At 41.7% G+C, this 17,460-nt stretch overlaps 2 protein-coding genes across 13 annotated transcripts in view; both read right to left on the minus strand.

The window, feature by feature from the left end:
- Nucleotides 1–39: 39 nt before the first annotated feature.
- LOC129182227 (BTB/POZ domain-containing protein 18-like) lies at nt 40–11,544 on the minus strand. Of its 5 annotated transcripts, XM_054778052.1 has the most exons (8): nt 11,206–11,544; nt 10,962–11,007; nt 10,751–10,867; nt 10,010–10,680; nt 6,293–6,397; nt 3,596–3,989; nt 1,814–3,079; nt 65–628 (listed from the first exon to the last, which is right to left on the minus strand). In XM_054778052.1, exons 3-8 carry the CDS (start codon nt 10,851–10,853, stop codon nt 342–344), a joined length of 2,826 nt encoding a protein of 941 aa, XP_054634027.1. In that variant the 5' UTR covers nt 10,854–10,867; nt 10,962–11,007; nt 11,206–11,544; the 3' UTR covers nt 65–341. The 5 variants fall into 5 exon arrangements, with proteins under 5 accessions (XP_054634030.1, XP_054634027.1, XP_054634028.1 ...); XM_054778053.1 differs by lacking the exon at nt 10,962–11,007; XM_054778051.1 differs by having other exon boundaries at nt 66–628; nt 10,751–11,544.
- Nucleotides 11,545–11,980: 436 nt separating this feature from the next.
- The window catches only part of ctnnd1 (catenin (cadherin-associated protein), delta 1), a 37,552-nt gene continuing 32,072 nt past the window's right edge, over nt 11,981–17,460 (minus strand). For 7 of the 8 annotated variants that reach the window (XM_054778043.1, XM_054778048.1, XM_054778049.1 and 4 more), the window contains 3 exons: nt 17,329–17,411; nt 15,562–15,616; nt 11,981–13,853 (listed from right to left, as the gene is read on the minus strand). In XM_054778043.1, coding sequence (XP_054634018.1) covers nt 13,795–13,853; nt 15,562–15,616; nt 17,329–17,411 — 197 coding nt within the window. In that variant the 3' untranslated portion in view covers nt 11,981–13,794. The remainder of the gene's footprint in view (nt 13,854–15,561; nt 15,617–17,328; nt 17,412–17,460) is intronic. The other variant, XM_054778046.1, reaches the window with a different exon arrangement.

Raw genomic sequence — 17,460 nt, forward strand, 5'->3', positions numbered from 1 at the left:
GCTGACCAACACATTGTAGCCTAACTGATAGTAAATTATATAATTTTTTTATACAGACTTCAAATAAGACTTATTTTAACTTTTAGGATGCAAACATGCTCGGAATAATTATAATTCCAACAGCCAACACTTGTATAGACAACATGAAATACATTAAAACAAGGAACAACAAACAAGGAACAATAGAAACTGGAGGGAAAAAACAGCAAGGTAGATAAAAGTCTGTTTTTACAAAGGTTAACATATCGCATATCTGTGAATATTAAACTAAAACCTGGACAACAGAGAGAACATTCCGAGTGGAAATTTGTCACGCAACATGGGAAAAGTATCACATCCCATTATCCCGTCACATCGATCTCATCTTCCTCCTCTTCAGAGGTGCGGTCGGTGTGATGGAGCCAGCTAGAATCTTCACACTGCCCGATGAGAGGGGCTTTATCCGGAGAGAACCGCAGAACATCTACCTCGATTTCCTCGTCGGTTTGTTTGCGGGCGGGGCTCTCTGCTGACTCAGTGGCAGCAGATGGGCATGTAGCAGGGTTCTGAACATTCAAGCTGGCCTCCAGAGGCATTTTGTTGTGTGGACGTCCCTTGCCGTCACTGGGAGAGGAACCTTGCTTGTTGCCTGTGGAGCATAAAAGAAGCCCTCAGGCAAAGAAAAAATACATACACTTGTTTATGTTACAGGTGCATCTTAAAGCATAATTTATTTTAAACATGGAGCAGATTTGTGGCTACGATCGCGATACTTAGTGATGGTGGGGGTTCTGAGTGGCGTGGGTTACGGTCACAACAGTAGTCCGAGCTTGGGATGATTGTGCCTGTTGTGACATCATTCAAACCTGCAATAAAAGCCTGCTGTTCCGCCGATCAACATTACATTACAATAACATTACTGACACCTAGTGGCCAGTGTAGAATACTACACATCACATCTTTAAATGCATCTTCTGAATGCCTTATATTCTATTTTACTTCATTTAGCCATTTTTATGCTTGAAAATGCTTCATTTAGGCAAAACATATGTAAAATTTGATTAAATATGCTTATTTTTTGACGATTAGGCCCTATTCAACCACGATAAAGCATCATTTACTCATTCATATATTTTTGAAAAACAATAGAACAAAGCCGCGAAATTCAACGCAAAGATTAGAGATTAGACGCAGCTCCTCAACCCTCCCCATCTCTCTTCAATTTCCATTGTTCACTCGCGACCCAATGCAATGTTAAGCCCTAAATATGCCTCACGCACGCATTAAACACATTTAAAGTACTAGAGAAGCACTCGCAGAGCGCAGACCTCTTCCAAGTGCCATAGTTGCCCCCATATTGTGATTCACAACAAAGTACTGTAATAATCCTACATTTTTTGGATCAGTCTTTGATCATTTGTAGAACCTGTTGGAAATTTGTCATGTATTCCCCCCCCCTTACAACGATAATGTAAGCTGATGCATGAACACATGGAATTGGTGTGACGGTGTAGAAGTTATATACAACTGTTGAATACAACGTTCAAGAACCGAACTCTCCAAGGCTTAAGAAAAAATCATCATCAGTGAAGCATAAAGACATAAACATGTAAAAATCTTACCTGTATTATCACATATTTCTAAATTATTACCCACTTATGGAGAATGAGGTGTGTTTTCTGTAGGAAAAAACTGCCTACTATCAGAGAACAAAATAAAAATAATTACTTTTTCTCACCATAAATCTGTGAATCTGCAAACGTGCGGGGATGCACTTCATTTCAATTTTCATGACTGCATTGACGAGCATATGTACAATAAAGACATGCAGTACCCTGGTGGTGATTGTCAGGCTGGGAATGATCAGCAATCGTCTCAGCATTCGCACTCTTCTCCCGTAGAACGGGCATCGCCGCCGACGTTCGGCGCTTGCTTTTCGGGCACTTTCGCTTCCTTACACTGTTGTCGGGCTCCATCTTTAGCGATGCGTTTGGCTTCTCGGTTTGGCTCTTTGAAATAACTAGAGGGGCGGTGGGGGTTTTTGGCGGCCGCCCGCGTTTCCGCTTGAAGAGAGGGACTTGGTTGAGTGCGGCAGTACGTCTGTTGACCGCGGCTTTTGGATCAGAGAAGCTATCTGTGCCTTTGCAGCCTGGCGGCTCTCGAGTTCTTCTTCTTCTTCTTCCGACCCCCCTGGTCTTGATGCGAGTTTGGCTTGAGTTGGACAATTTTGAATGTCCAAGGCTCCTGTTTTGTGCTCTTGGGGAGGATATGTTTCTTTCCTTTGCGAGGATATTGTTTCGTGACAAACTAACGGAACAAAACTTCATGTCTTTCTCAACTTTGATTCCGTAATCGACTGAACCAGTGGCATCTGGTACATGATCAGTGCGCACCTTTCTCTTTTTAGGAGCTCGAGGACCAGAGCTCGAGGACAAAGTGACACTTTGTTCCTGTACTGCAGTTCTCTTCATCGTGGGAGGGTAAGATTTCCTTTCAGCGGCAGTTTGGCGCACGCGGTTTGTAGTACAAGGTCTGCTTTGCTGATGGTCCAAGCATCGCATCGGCCAGTACGCTTGACTTGGGTTCCATAAAGGTGGCCTTTTATCTTCCCCGTGTGCAAGAGGAAAATGTAGAAGTCCAGATCGCTCCGTGAGCCATGGGTTCGTACACCAAGACAACTGCTGCTTGATGTTAGTGACGGGCTGGTCGACTGCGAACGAGGTGAACGGGTCTATCGGAGAGAGGCACGGAGGAAGTCGCAAATCATCCAAGCAAGGCAAGGAAAGCAAAGACCAGGGCTGTTTGTCATTTGGATTTGACACTTGAGTCGATAAGAACTGCGGGTTCTGCGCAGGAGGCTTGTCCTGCAATGGCGGGTAGTGTTGATACTGCGCCCCATGATTGGTGCCTGGGACTAAAGATGGGTCTACGGCGGTTGTGTCAGAAAACAAATGGCTTTGACTGCCCTTGAGATGGCTCGATCCATCGTTTTCCCGCACTGATTGCACAGCCGAGAGATCCCGAATAAATCCTTGCTGCTGGATCATCAGGCCATCGGGATCAACGCGTGGAACCCTTTCACAGTTGAGTTGGTCCTGAGCTACAGAAACAACACACGTTTAGAACAAGCCAGGATTTTTTGTTTCATGTATACTCATGTTTATTTTATTTAAAAGCTCTAGACATTACAATTACAATGTTAAAAACTCTTATTAAACGTAAAATTTAACGTTTATTGCTTTTGATACGATGTACTTGATGTAATCTCAAAATAACGTTGACAATAATATCGTTTAACGGCCTTCATTTGTAGGTTATCGTGACAGGCCTGACCCAAAGATGGCTTGCCAACAAAGTGACTTTGTCGCTCTATTCGGCGAGTAATCAGACCTATCGAGAAACATTCATTCATTAATCTTCGATGCAGCTTGTCCTTACTAGGGTGACGGGGGTATGCCGGAGCCTATCCCTGACTTTGGGCGAGAGGCGGGGCACACCCTGGACCGGTCGCATGTAGAAAAACAACCATTCGCACTCACATTCACACCTATGGACAATTTAGAGTCTCCAATTAAACTAACATGCATATATAATGCAAATAAATACATGAAATCACCTGCGTGTGTTGATGGCTGCTCACTTTGAATCCCAACATTCTGCTCACACGGGAGTTCAGATGCCGGGACAGCAGCAAGAATCTTCTGTTGTCCTGCGTCATCCTCTGGAAGCCCCACGTTGGGCAGGATGTTCAGGCCCTTCATGATGTCCTCCAACATCTTCGCTAACTGATCTTCGAATTCTTCTGCGGGGCCGTCACATGCAAGCTGTTCATGCTGGTGTGGCGGCGTGCGACGGCTGCGGCATGATGGGTGAGGAGTGTTGTAGGGGTGAGCTGGAGGTGTGGCGGACTTGCTGCTTTCAGATGATGTATTGTGGGGTGGGTGGGCCATGGAGGGTGGCGGCTGGATGTTGGGCGGCTCTTTCTGTGTTTTTTTGTGGCTAGAGCCTTCCTATGGAGAGATAGTCACCATTCTCATGAACTCTTTCAATACCAAAGATGTATTTATACGTTTGTATAATCGCGAACGCCGTATTCACACGTCTTTTAAGGTTGTTTTTTTTGCGTGCGAGGAAAAGAGGTGATGACGCAACTGCACACTAATAGATGTCACTTTTAGAGCAGTTTTAAGCCATAAAAACGGCCACAAGGTGGCAGAAGCGCATTTGATAAGAGCTCAACATGGGAATTTGAATGGAAAAAAAAAACATACATGACAAAAAGGAAGTGGAAAAGCGTGGAGGAGTGTAGCCAGCAGGAGACTACGCATCGTATGGAAATTTTAACACGTGCACACGCAGTTCAGTTCCACATGTGAAAATTGTAAATAGATATTTGAGCTGTCAGAAAAGCAAAAAAATGTGTGTAAATTGTGAAATTGCTTTTCACAAAAAGCTGGTCATCCTACCTTATCACTTTCCTATGTATTTTAAACTAGTAAAGACTACATTTGGAATACAAAAAGTGAAAAAATGTATTCCAATTGATGCGAAACGGGTGGGGAGTAAGATTAATTAAGCTTTGCTTCTTCCTACTCCTTTTTGGACATGCAAAACTGTGAATTGTACAATGTGAAGTCTTTCTTTGTACGTCACGTCCCTAAAGGTTATTAGGTAAGGACTGTGATGTGATGCATCAATGTTTTGTGGTTCATGTGCACTATAATTCATATTCCTGATGCAATACTGCTTCTATTATACATATTATATTACAGTGAGCTTCATCGCACTCAAGCAATTGAAGAATAGTGGAGCGCGGTACTTGGCAGCAACCAGCAGAGGGTGCTATTGAAATGAATTAAACAAATTCATTGGAATGAAACAAGCAGCAACACTCAAGACTTAAACACCCCAATACTGCAAGTACCTACAAGCACATACAGAGGGAACATCAAGTGGGCTTCCCCAGGTATCAAAGTTAGTCTGGAAGCTGGCATCACTCAGCATTTTATTTACTACTACTTTACTACTACTATTTTGTTAGACCAGGGGTTCTCAAACGGTCTCGACTCGGGACCCACGTTTTCCAGTGGTCATTAAGTCGCGACCCACTTTTATAAAAGTTTTTATTTATGATTTGTTTTTTTTTTTAGTCATCACTTGACACAATACACAAAATGATATGACCGAAGTGCATTTTAAATGAATTCATTAATAAATGAGGAGGGACATGATAACTGCATGCAGACAAATAATGCATAAATCTAAATTGCTGTCAATAAGACCAAAAAAACAGACATTTCATTTTTAACTGTGCAAAGAGTATATACTTAATAAAAATCCTATACTGGCTAAAATTTTACTTCAAAACTAAAACAAATTAAAAATAAAAAAAAAATAAAAAAATCAGGCATCGGTAATACAGTAATCCCTTCTTCATGGCGGTTAATTGGTTCCAGACCCGACCAAGTAAATAGGATTCACTACAAATAAATACAATATTGTCATAGTTAGGGCATAGAAAACCTGTTTACATTCTTCTGTGTTGTCATTGAATAATATTTAAATTTGCTTGATGATCTGAAACATTTAAGTGTGACAAACATGCAAAAAAAAAAATTCAGTAAGGGGGCAAACACTTTTTCAAACCACTGTATACACACACACACACACACACACACACACGCACGCACAGTATTAAATAAACGTTAACATGATATTGTTCTCCGTGGACGCTAGCATGAGCCAGCCTTTACACAGCAAGTCTACAAAATCGCCATACGTACAAACACAATAAAAAAAAAGGCTCCAAAGAGCCCTTTAGCTCATTAAAAATCTAATTTAAAACAATAATCGAAGGATAAGCAACGCCAAGGTCATTTACACTCACAATCATCTCCATGTCTGTCATCGGACACCTCAGCATCAGACATAAAGTTGGCTTAATTCCATGTTCTCCAAGGCCTGTATTTCATCTCCAGATGTTTCTTCCTCCTCGAGAACTAATGACACATGGCTCAAATCTTTGCTCTAAGGATTGTAAACTCCTTCTATCTCGCCCATTCTCTCATCTTTGTTTACTCTGCCTGAGATGAGAGCTGCGCCTTCGCAGACGTCACTTGGGAAACGCCTCTTTTCTGACGACTGCCCACTAACACGGCCGCTGCCACGTACAAAAAATGTCATTTTGACTAATTTAACGTTCACTTTCAAAAACGCAAACAACATAGAACATAATTACAAAAAATATAGGACATATTTAAGCAAAGTTGAAAAATCATGTCAGTGACCCTTTAAGTGTGTTGGTTTCTCTTACCTGAGACAAGGACGAAAATGACGACATTGTCTGCTCATCTTCTTGTATGGACACCACCTCCCACGCGTGTCCTTTTGTCTTCCTCCTGCTCCTCCTCAGCTTCACCTAACGGGGAAATCCGAGACGAGAGCGTGATTACATGAGTGATCCAAAAACAGCCGTCCCTCAGCACTTCAAATTTCGCAGCTTCACTTTCACGGTTTTTCAAAAATCCATCCATCCATCTTCTTCAGCCTATCCGAGGTCGAGTCGCGGGGGCAGCAGCCTAAGCAGAGAAGCCCAGACCTTCCCCCTCCTTGGCTACTTCATCCAGCTTCTCCCAGGCCACTTGAGAGACATAGTGTCTCCAACGTGTGCTGGGTCTTCCCCGAGGCCTCCTACCGGTCGGACGTGCCCTGAACACCTCCCCAGGGAGGTGTCCGGGAGGCATCCTGACCTCATCTGGCTCCTCTCAATGCGGAGGAGCAGCGGTTCTACTCAGTTTCTCCCGGATGTCAGTGCTTCTCAGCAAAAATGTAAAAATCAGAATAAAGTCAAACTATTAGGAGAAAAAAATTGTAATCGGAATTTTAAGAGAAGAGCATCATAATTTGTGAGGAAAAATAACATAATTTTAGTAGCATAGGGTTGAAATATTAAAAAAACTAATTTAAGTCTTAATATTATGTGAAACCAACAAATAAAGTTGTATTTTTGGAAAATCAGGTTGCGGAAAAAGTTATGTTACAAGATATAGGAGAATAAAATTGACATGAAGGAAGCTGAAAGAGAATTCTAACAAGGAAAAAAGCAACATTTTAGTCGTATAGAGTTTAAGCCTTAAAGGGGGGGAAAAAAAAACATGACGTGATTTTTTTTCCCCCCTCAAAGCCCGAAGACAAAAAACAAACAAAACAAAAAAAGTTGTAATTTTTTAACAATTTAGTTTGGGGAAAAAGTTCTACTATAGTGGTATTAAAGTCAAAACATTATGCAAATAGTCATAATATTACAAAAAGAAAGATTATTTAAGACCAAAGTGGAAATAGTTGCAAAATACAAATAAAAAAAAAAAAACAGCAAAAATTGTGGGAAAGAAAGTTGGCCTTTTCACCAACAGTATAGCACAAAGCTGAGATGCAGTTTTTTTCTTGAAATATATATCACGTCTTAGCGGATTTTACAAAACATCAAAGTGGCAAAGTTGCATCCTTTCATTTTTCACAATGTGAGCCTCGCTGGAAAAAGTTTGGACACCCCTGGGCTCAGTGTTTGTGTCTATATTTAGCGAGTATTCACACCCCTCTACAGCCTGTTTCTCAAAATGTAGCCACTTTTTCCTGCTCATATTGGACATTTTCAGAGACCCTAACACCGGCCCGTCACAGTAACAAATTTGGCTGGACAAAAATTGTTCTACAAATTATTGGCGATAAATGATATTATTTTGAGACCATTTTTTTCATGAATGTAATGTATGGCATAATGTGAGGACGACGTATCAAAAGCAATAAACTTTCATTTCTAAAGAATATTTAACAATGTAATTTGAAGATCAAAAGCTTTTAAATAATTTTTAAAAAAGACAAAAACAATGAAAATAAGTATCTTAGCAAAAATTGCTTTAAAAAAAAACATTGTCACACTATTTCTGAGTTTGAATCGGTGTCACTTTTATTATGTCTGAATATAAAAAAACAACTGAGAAATTACTGAAGTTCACATTGTGTGTCAATGTGTCAAAAAGTGTTTGTACCCTTCCTGATTTCTTGGTTTTTTTTTGCATGTTTATCACACTTAAATGTTTCAGATCGTCAAATAAATGTAAATATTAGCCAATGACAACACACCTGCACACAAAATGCAGTTTTTAACTTTTTATTATTCAGGGAGAAAAAAAAATCTATATGGCCCGGTTTGGAAAAGTGATTGCCCCCCCCCCCCCCCCCGTTAAAACATAACTCAGATTAGTTGAGATCTATCAGTCTGGAAAAGGTCATAAAGCCATTTCTAAAGCTTTGGGACTCCAGCCAACCACAGTGAGAGTCATTATCCACAAATGGCCAAAACATGGAACAGTGGTGAACCTTCCCAGGAGTGGCCAACCAACCAAAATGACCCCAAGAGCACAGCAACGACTCATCCAAGAGGTCATAAAAGACCCCACAACAACATCCAAAGAACTGCAGGCTTCACTTGCCTCAGTTAAGGTCAGTGTTCATGACTCCACCAGAACAAACACACTGGGCAAAAACGGCCTGCATGGCAGAGTTCCAAGACCAAAACCACTGCTGAACAAAAACAAGATTATCTTGATGATCCTCAAGATCTTTGGGAAAATACTCCGTGGTAGGACGAGACAAAAGTTTTCAAAAAAAGAACATCATACCAACAGTAAAATATGGTGGTGGTAGTGTGATAGTCTGGGGTTGTTTTGCTGCTTCAGGACTTGGAAGACTTGCTGTGATAAATGCAACCATGAATTCTGCTGTCTACCAACAAATCCTGAAGGAGAATGTCCGGACATCTGTTGGTGACCTCAAACTGAAACCAACTTGGGTTCTGCAGCAGGACAATGATCCAAAACACACCAGCAAGTCCACCTCTGAATGGATGAAGACTTTGGAGTGGCCTATTCAAGGTCCTGACCTGAATTCTATTGAGATGCTGTGGCCTGACCTTAAAAAGGCGCTTCATGCTGGAAAAGCCTCCAATGTGGCTGAATGACAACAATTCTGCAAAATTCCTCCCCAGCGCTGTAAGAGATTCATTGCAAGTTATCGCAAATGCTTGATTGCAGTTGTTGCTGCTAAGGGGGGCCCAACCAGTTATTAGGTTCAAGGAGCAACAAGTTTTTCCACACAGGAACATGTAGGTTTGGATTTTTTTTCTCCCTTAATAAAAGGTTTCATTTAAAAACTGCATTTTATGTTCAGTTGTGTTGTCATTGACTAATTAAATTTGTTTGATGATCTCATCATTTAAGTGCGTAAAAACATGCCAAAAAATAAGACATCGGGAAGGGGGAAAAAACTTTTTCACACCACTGTACAGCTCTGTGTGGACTACACTGTTTACGTTTAATGAGGTGTAACATTTTGTGGTCAAAGTAGATGTTTTGGATGCAGCAAAATGCGTTTGGTGCACAATGAGGTGTTATCCGTGGGGAATCACGGCAGCTGAAATGTAAGTTCCAGCGTTTTGTTTGATTTATTTCATTGCCTTTGTCACAAACTTTTTCATGTCACAAAACGACGACGTTCAAACGGGCTGACATTGACATCGGATGGTGTTTTATACACAACAGGCACCAAGAAAGTATTCCACACTGTTTCCTCTGTTTAATATGTTTGCAGTGTATTTCCACATGGCTATGGCTTCAAATCACTGGAGTCTGTGCGTCGTGACCCTCGAAAGTCACTGCACCCTCGCTAGTACGCCTGTGAATGCTCTCATTCGCTGGTAGCCCTTTCAAGAGAATCATCCATTTGCGTTTGCTTGCTTGTTACTCCTCACGACACGCGCTAGCGCCAACAAACACGCATGCACATACGTCAATTTATCACGATCGGCAAAATTATCAAGTTTGTTTTTATTTATCGTGCGGTTAATTGATGTATCGGTTATGGTGACAGGCCTACCCTAACACGCATCGCTCCTCTCAACGAGCGCTGCTGTAAAAATGGCCCCAAAGCCACACTTTGGACACCCCAGCTACTTTTTCTTTCCTTTCCTCACCTTGACAGAAATCTGCTTCGTGTTCACCTGCTTCATCTTCGCCATGTTCTTCTTTGCGATACTGCCAGTGGATGACTGCCTCTGCGCCGAGTTGGCATTTTCATCTTGCGGCATCTTCGTGCCACCCGTCCCTTGTCCATCTTGAGTCAGCACATGGCCGGAATCAGCGGGTGCATCATTGGAGATGTCTGTATTTGAGGTGGGATTTGTTGTAGACTCGCACAAGTCTGGCAGGTTGTTTTGGGATGGAACGGGGACACGCTCTGGGGTTAGAGGTTGATTTTCTAATTGGGTCTCTGTAGATACACGCCTCTTCTTTTCCACAACATCTCTCATGCCGGTCACGTGGGCCTGCACTTGTGCATCTCGCATTGCACTCTCTCTGCGACAACCCCGGGGTTCCACCTCCTTTCTGGTCCCCAGTCTTTCCACAAAGGGTGTCATCCCAAACTTGTGGATAGCAGCCATCACGTCATTCTCATCCCTTTCGCTCACCTGCACTTCCCCTGAGTAGAGAAGACCGACCAGCTTCAGGAGGGTGTGGGTGTTCAGACCGTGAAGAGGGAGCTGGCGCTTCTGTCCGAATGGAGGGGAGGGGGTGGCTGCTAACTGCTGAGAAAAGTACGGGCTGAGTGCTGCTAGGACACAGCTGTGGACGGGTACAGAGATACCTAACAAAAGACAGGGGAAAAAATGCTTTACACTTCAAAGTGTTTTTTGTTGTGGTTTTTATGGGCTCACCTTCAGTTTGCAAAAGTGCATCGCAGAACTGTGCACTATTTTGCTGTCGCTGGAGCTCTTCAAGAAGCTTCACCTCGAACTCCCGCAACTGGTAGAACTGCATGTCTGCGCTGCAATCTTCATTGAAGCAAATCACAAGGCCAACACCTTGTCACGTTTCCAAGTTAACGCTAGCATGAAACGCCATCAATAAGCAGGTGCAAACGCTTACACAACGGCGTTCACGTCTGCACCACGTGACCTTGGGCTTAAGTTGCCTACATCAATTGGAAACATTTTTCTTTTTAAGCGACTGTTGGCCGTAGATTGTATCCATCCCAACCTGTAGCAACTAGTTCCGACTCATAAATAGTCCAAAAAAAGTAAATAAATTGGCATACTTTACACTGACGAAAACTTTCCAACGGTACTGCGCGGTCAACAAGGTGCTAACAGCTAGCAAAAACATTACTTACCGATATTCTAGTCCTTGTTTTTTTATTACACAATTCTAAGTTTTTCCCCAAAACCTGTTATGAAATCGCCTCAATGATGCTAAACACCAATGATATCGTCGTTGATCCACTAACAGACGATGGCGCCATTGAGTCGGTAAGGGCGGAACGGAACAGGTGTCTATCTATCGATGTCAAGTCCGTGTCAGTATAGAGCGATATTTTTTAGTTCCGTTTCACAAACCTGTTTTCTCCATATTGTTAAAATGACTACTGATGTTTGTTTTGCATAACGTCTGTGTTTTATTGTGAAAAAATTCAATGCAAAAAAAAAAAAAAATCATACAATTCCATGTATTAGTATCAAACCGATACCATTGTTTCCAGTATCATCCAGCCGTACCACAGTGCCAAGTGGTGATGACGTCATACAGGACGCCTGCAAACACATAATTTCCCCTTCCCCAAATATCCCAACAAATACACAAAATATACGTGAAACAGCACAGGCTGAGGGAAAATATAATTTTCTTTTTTATTAAAAACAGTATTGCTAGTTACATAATTCATTCATAAATGAGAATGTGCAACTTTAAGAGCCAAGGCAGAGACTAGTGTTTTTTTGTTTTTTAACCTCGAGGTTCCAACAGATGTATAGTTGGATTTTTCTAATTAAGACACTAACATGAAAACTGATTGCATATGCGTTCACCCCAGCACCCTAAACAATGAAGCCCAAATCAATATTTAAAAAAACACATAAAGCCATTAAAATTAACAAATATTCTCTTGTATATAAAGTTTAAATGTGCTTTATTTTTATTCTTTTTCTCCTCTTCATCAAATCAGCGGTCTATGCCTCCTTAGACAAAACAATCCAAGCCCCGCGCTACACGGCCCATTATTGAAAGCAACGTGAAAATACGGCATGAAAAAGCATAAGCAAAGTGAAAGAAAACATCACCTAGTGCTTGTTCCAATCAAGTATGTACATCTTAGGTGGCACTAGAGTGTGTCGTCCTGGACAGAATACGGGCAAACAAACAAAAAGACATTTTCCTGCAGACATGAAGGCGGGTGTGTTTGAGACGCACGGATCCAGAAAATCCAAGAGTTTTGTTTTCGAAAGCGCCTTGTTTTTAAAAAGAACAGATTCAACTTGCCCGACTCAAAACTAAAGCATTCCACATCACGGCTCAGGTTTGACTGACACATCCAACATACCTGTCCTGAGTAAGCAAGGCACTCCAGTTGGCCCCCACAAACACCGTACTGTAGGACGACATTCAGATGATTAAGGACGTACGGGAAAGAGAAATCCGCTGATTCACTACGGTTTGTCGTAGATAGCAAGATATCTACATATCCACATCTGTCTTAACTAAAAGATGTAGTACAAATATGTATACAGTACACATATATACTGTATACCAAGTACACAGTAGATCCCGGCTATTCGCAGGGGTCGCACGAGTAATTGAGACGCCCATACAAGGCCTTCCTCACTTCCTCACGGTGCAACCAAAAATAAAACACGTGGAAGACACAAGGCAACAAATATAAATGCAAAACAAGACTATGTCATGCTAGTGTATAACCCCCAAGGCATGCCGGGTAACTTCCTGCGTGTGTGGGCTTCCCAGCATGCCTTGCGGGTTATAAATGAGCATAAAATAGTGGTTTTGCATGTACCTTGTCGCGTCGGCGCCTATTTCCGTGTTACTTTGGTTGCACCGTGAGCGAGGGGGTGTTGTAAATATCAAATCATGCTCAACAAAATGTTTTATTCAAAAATCTGCCCATTTGTGGGGGGCCGCGAATATGCTGGGATCCACAGTATATATACATACAGTATAGATATATACCTGTACATATACACATGCATCTTTTAGCAAACATATAGGTCGGTTTAGTACATCTAAAATTCCACCCTCCGCCCCTTAAACATTGATATCAACTATAGAAAGCGCAGCACGCCCAGGCATCCCAGCCGTGGAGTTTCACAGACAAACATTGTCCACAAAGCAAGTGACGGCGTCTTTATAGTGGTTAATAGAAGAGAACTCCGTAACGGCAGTTGTAGCGGCAGCATTGTCATTTGGCACACGTCATACAGCACAAAAGCAAAAACCAATATCAAAACAGGAATCCATGGATCAGAAATCTTTGTTGTTTTTTTTGTTTTTGTTTTGTGGAGTTGTCGAGAGAGGGGAATTACACAAGCACTGCATTATTCATGTCCAATTACACCCAAATGTGACGTCCGAGTATCTGCTCAAACCTGAATGAGTGCATTAGTGTTTTCCAGGCGAGCCTTAGTGTCGTAGTGGTGAAGGCTTTTTAGTCTTTTAGTCACAGTATCTAACTGACTCCTTCTCCTATTGTAGTTTTAGTTTTTTGGGAGGGGGGGATGGTCATTGTGTCACAATCTTGTTGTCGTTAGCCACGCCGTTTATCCAGTTTGTCATGGGGTTTCATTGGTCAGCGGCGAAAGGAGGAATGTAATAACGAGCAAAGAGACGCTCCAAAAGCATGAGGAGGAGGAGGATGGAGGAAGAAGAAGGGCGGTGGTTAGTCCCGTCGGTAGTGTTCAGGTCCCTCTTTGTCAGTTCAGCAGGGGCAGTGGGCAGGAGGAGGCTGTCGTCTCATGATGCACACCATCAGTTTTTCTGCATGGGGGGGAGTCACATAAACAATCAAATCATATGGAGGGGTGGAGAAAAGACTTGAGCGCGGTTCGGTTAGTGTTCACACTTTTGTTGGCCGAACAAATAAGATTGTCAGTCGCGCCTCCATTGGACCACATATTGGGGTGTGGGGGTTATCTCACAACGGAGGATTAGGGCCACATTGAGAAAAAAAAAATCTCATTTTGAGAATAAAGTCATAATTTCATAAGAATAAAGTCGTAAATTTACGAGAAGAACTCGTAATATTATGACAATAATGTCATAAATTTACAAGCAAAAACTCGTAATATGAGAATAAAGTCATAAATTTACGAGAAAAAAGTTGCAATATTACGAGTTTTTTTTATAATTATGAGAATAAAGTCGTAAATTTGAGGAGACTTGTAATATGACAAGAAAATTGTTGATTTACATGAAAAAACTCGTAATATGAGAATTAAGTTGTAAATTTACGGGAATTAGGTTGTAAATTTAAGAGAAAAAACCTTGGGCATGTAGAGGGGGCGGAGTAAGGAGGGTGGGAGTGAGAAGGGCTAGACATGCTAATCTGTGCTCTGTTTTGCTGCCACATTATAAATAAAAGCTTGCCTGAAGCACGAGAAAAGTTTCCTTCCATCCTGAAGTTAGTTGCCGAGCTGAGAGAAAATCCTATTCTTGTAATCCTTATTCTTTACCACTTTATTCCCGTAATATTTAAGTTTTTTCTCCTAAATTTACGACTATTCTCAAAATCTCTTTTTTTCCAAAAACGTGGCCCTAATACTGTTTTAATATCTGGTATCTGGTATGATATCAGCAACACAAAAAAAAACAAAACAGTACAGTACAGTGAGCCTTCATTCTATTGTGGTTTTTCAAAAATTTATTAATGAATAAATGATCGACACGAGCAAAACATGTTCGTTTTTGCTGGTGTCAGGTTTGGGCAAAATAATTTTTTTCATACTGTATGTCGCACTTGCGGACTCCCGTGTTGCACACCCCACATATACGGAATTAGTGCGGCCAACGTTGAGATATTTCGTATGCCTTCCATGCGTGTCGAGATCTCACCACAACTATGTTCTCCACGAACAAAAATCCACCAAAAATCGCACGCCCAAAAACATCGTACGTCCAATTGCATGACTCTCAGGGTATTGACTGGACCACCACTGGACTGTTCAGGTTGTCTTGGAAAAAGGATTCTCAAGTGGTGGGCCAAGACTCAGAAGTAGGCTTCGTCGGTGCATGCTCAAAGACTAGATAGGACAGCTCTGGTCTCTGAGCGTGCTCACTGAGCTCATGCAGAGAAACTAGGACAAACACGAGAGCTGAACTAATGAAGCCTGCTCGGACTGCGTAGGACAACTCTTGAGCTGTCCCATCATCTTTCTGATGAGAGACGAAACTTCCTCTGGGCCAATCTAAGCAGTCCAGTTACCGTCCATTCAACGAGCTGAGAATCCAATGACTCGAATGAGTGACAATATTCACAGACAGTCGACAAGTCAGACATTTGAGAAAACGGCAACCATAGTGGCAGTTGCAGGCGGTGACCAAAAGATAAACACACACTGTAGCTGCAGTACAACACAAGCTGACTGGTAATCCACAAAACAAGGCCATGCAGTGAGTGGAGCACAGCTGCCTGAGGGACACACATACCATGCACTGACATGCAGTTAGACAGTGGGTGTAGCCTAACCATCATAAGAATCCATTAGAGGCAAACAGGCCTGCCTCTCCCCAAACCTCCCTCCCTGGGACAGAGAAACAGGAGAGGAGGAATGAAATGAAGAGCAGAAAGGCAGCGATAGAAGACATGGAGACTCAGTATTAAGTGTCAGGTGAGGGGGCAGCGGGCAGGTTAAGAGATAAATCATTGAACAGTGTCAGAGACAAAGAAAAAGGCGTTATAAATGTTAGTCTGGTTTGAATTCACGTAGCAGGTTCAACAGCAGCAGTGAGAAATGTGCCAGACAAATGTAAACCAGGAGCTGGAAGAGGACGTGCAGTGACATGCTTTCCATGGGCGTGTCGTTTCACGCCGCAACGTTCACTGCTGGTAACCACGCTCTGTGAATCCTGCACAAAAGTATAACCCCACAGAGTGCCCATGGCACTGTCCCCGCCCCCACCCGCAGCTTTTCCATTTGTGCAACAGAATGTCAGAGGCAGTTTCGTGACGATAACAATCGCAACACAGTTGTGGAATATGACTGGAATTCACAGCTGACGATAGTTACAAGACAAGGTCTCGCTTTCCTATGAGAAAATGTCAATATGCTAAACCAGGGGTGTCCAAAGTGCAGGCCGGGGGCCATTTGTGGCCCTCTTGTGGCGGTTTTTATTGGCCCGCGGCACATTCTAAAAATATTTAACAAGAAAACTAAAAATAGCAACAGCAAAAATGGAAAAACCAGCATTAATTTTACAACAATGCCAAAGACATATTTAAAAGTTGTTTTTTTTTTTAACCCGAACGCTTGCTTGCATTTACACGTATTTATACGTCTTTTATGTTTTTTGGCGCAAGAGGAAAAGAAAGAGGCAAGTGCACAATAAAAGCGGTCACTTTTCTAGCAGTTTTAAGCCATAGAAACGGCCACAAGGTGGCAGAAGTGTATTTGATAAGAGCTCGGCATGGATCATTTGCATGTATGAACACGTTCGACAGCAAGGAGGAAGTGAGAGAGCGTGCAGGAGTGTAGTGTGCAGAAGGTTACGCGTTGTAGAGAAATTTTAAGAAAAATGGCTGGGATTGAGTGAGTTAAGAGACAAAAGGGTGTAATTAACAAGAAAAAGTCATAATATTATGCGGGAAAAATAATTTTAGACGAATATAGTACAAATATATTTTAAAAAAAAGTTGTAACGACAAACAAAAAACAACAATTAAAGTTCGGTTGCGGTAAAAGCTATAATGTTACGAGAATAAAGTTGAAATATTATGGGAATAAAGTCCTAATTACAAAAAGAAAATTTTAAAGTCAAATAGCTGAGGAAAAAAAACAGCAGTAATAGAAAAAAAATACTATAATTTTACGAGAATATGAAAATATTATGATAAAAAAAGTTTTATTGTAATGAGAAACATAATCAGATTGAATGAGGAAAAATAATCATATTTTTCAGAGAAAAAACTTCTAATACTATGAGAAAAAATAATGGCATTTTATTGTTTGGCTCCTGCCAAACAAAGAGTTCCCGTTTCCTCACTGCCACGCGAGCGGCACAGTATTTAAACTAGTAGAAGTAAATTGATATAAATAGATATGTCACAAGATTAGAATTTAGCTGTCGATCAGCCACACCGCTGTGTAAGTCGCAGGGTCCAAAGTTTAAGAAATAAGTGGCGGCTTATCTACCACAATTTACAGTATATGTGAAACGCCGGTGACCATTACTCTTGAAATAGAAAACAATTCTGACCAAAAAAAAAAAAAAGATGCTAAAGGTTAGGGACTGCTACCTGTACTGCATCTTTCTCATCAGGCTCAATTGTGTTGTCCAGAGTGTTCCTTCTCCCCCTCTGGTCCAGTGTGGAGTAGGCGTCTAATGAGAGGAGCACAGTCAGACCAGTGGTATGAGTGAGTTGTGATAC

The sequence above is a fragment of the Dunckerocampus dactyliophorus genome, chromosome 6 (assembly GCF_027744805.1).
Source record: "Dunckerocampus dactyliophorus isolate RoL2022-P2 chromosome 6, RoL_Ddac_1.1, whole genome shotgun sequence".
In the NCBI taxonomy this organism is placed as follows: domain Eukaryota; kingdom Metazoa; phylum Chordata; class Actinopteri; order Syngnathiformes; family Syngnathidae; genus Dunckerocampus; species Dunckerocampus dactyliophorus.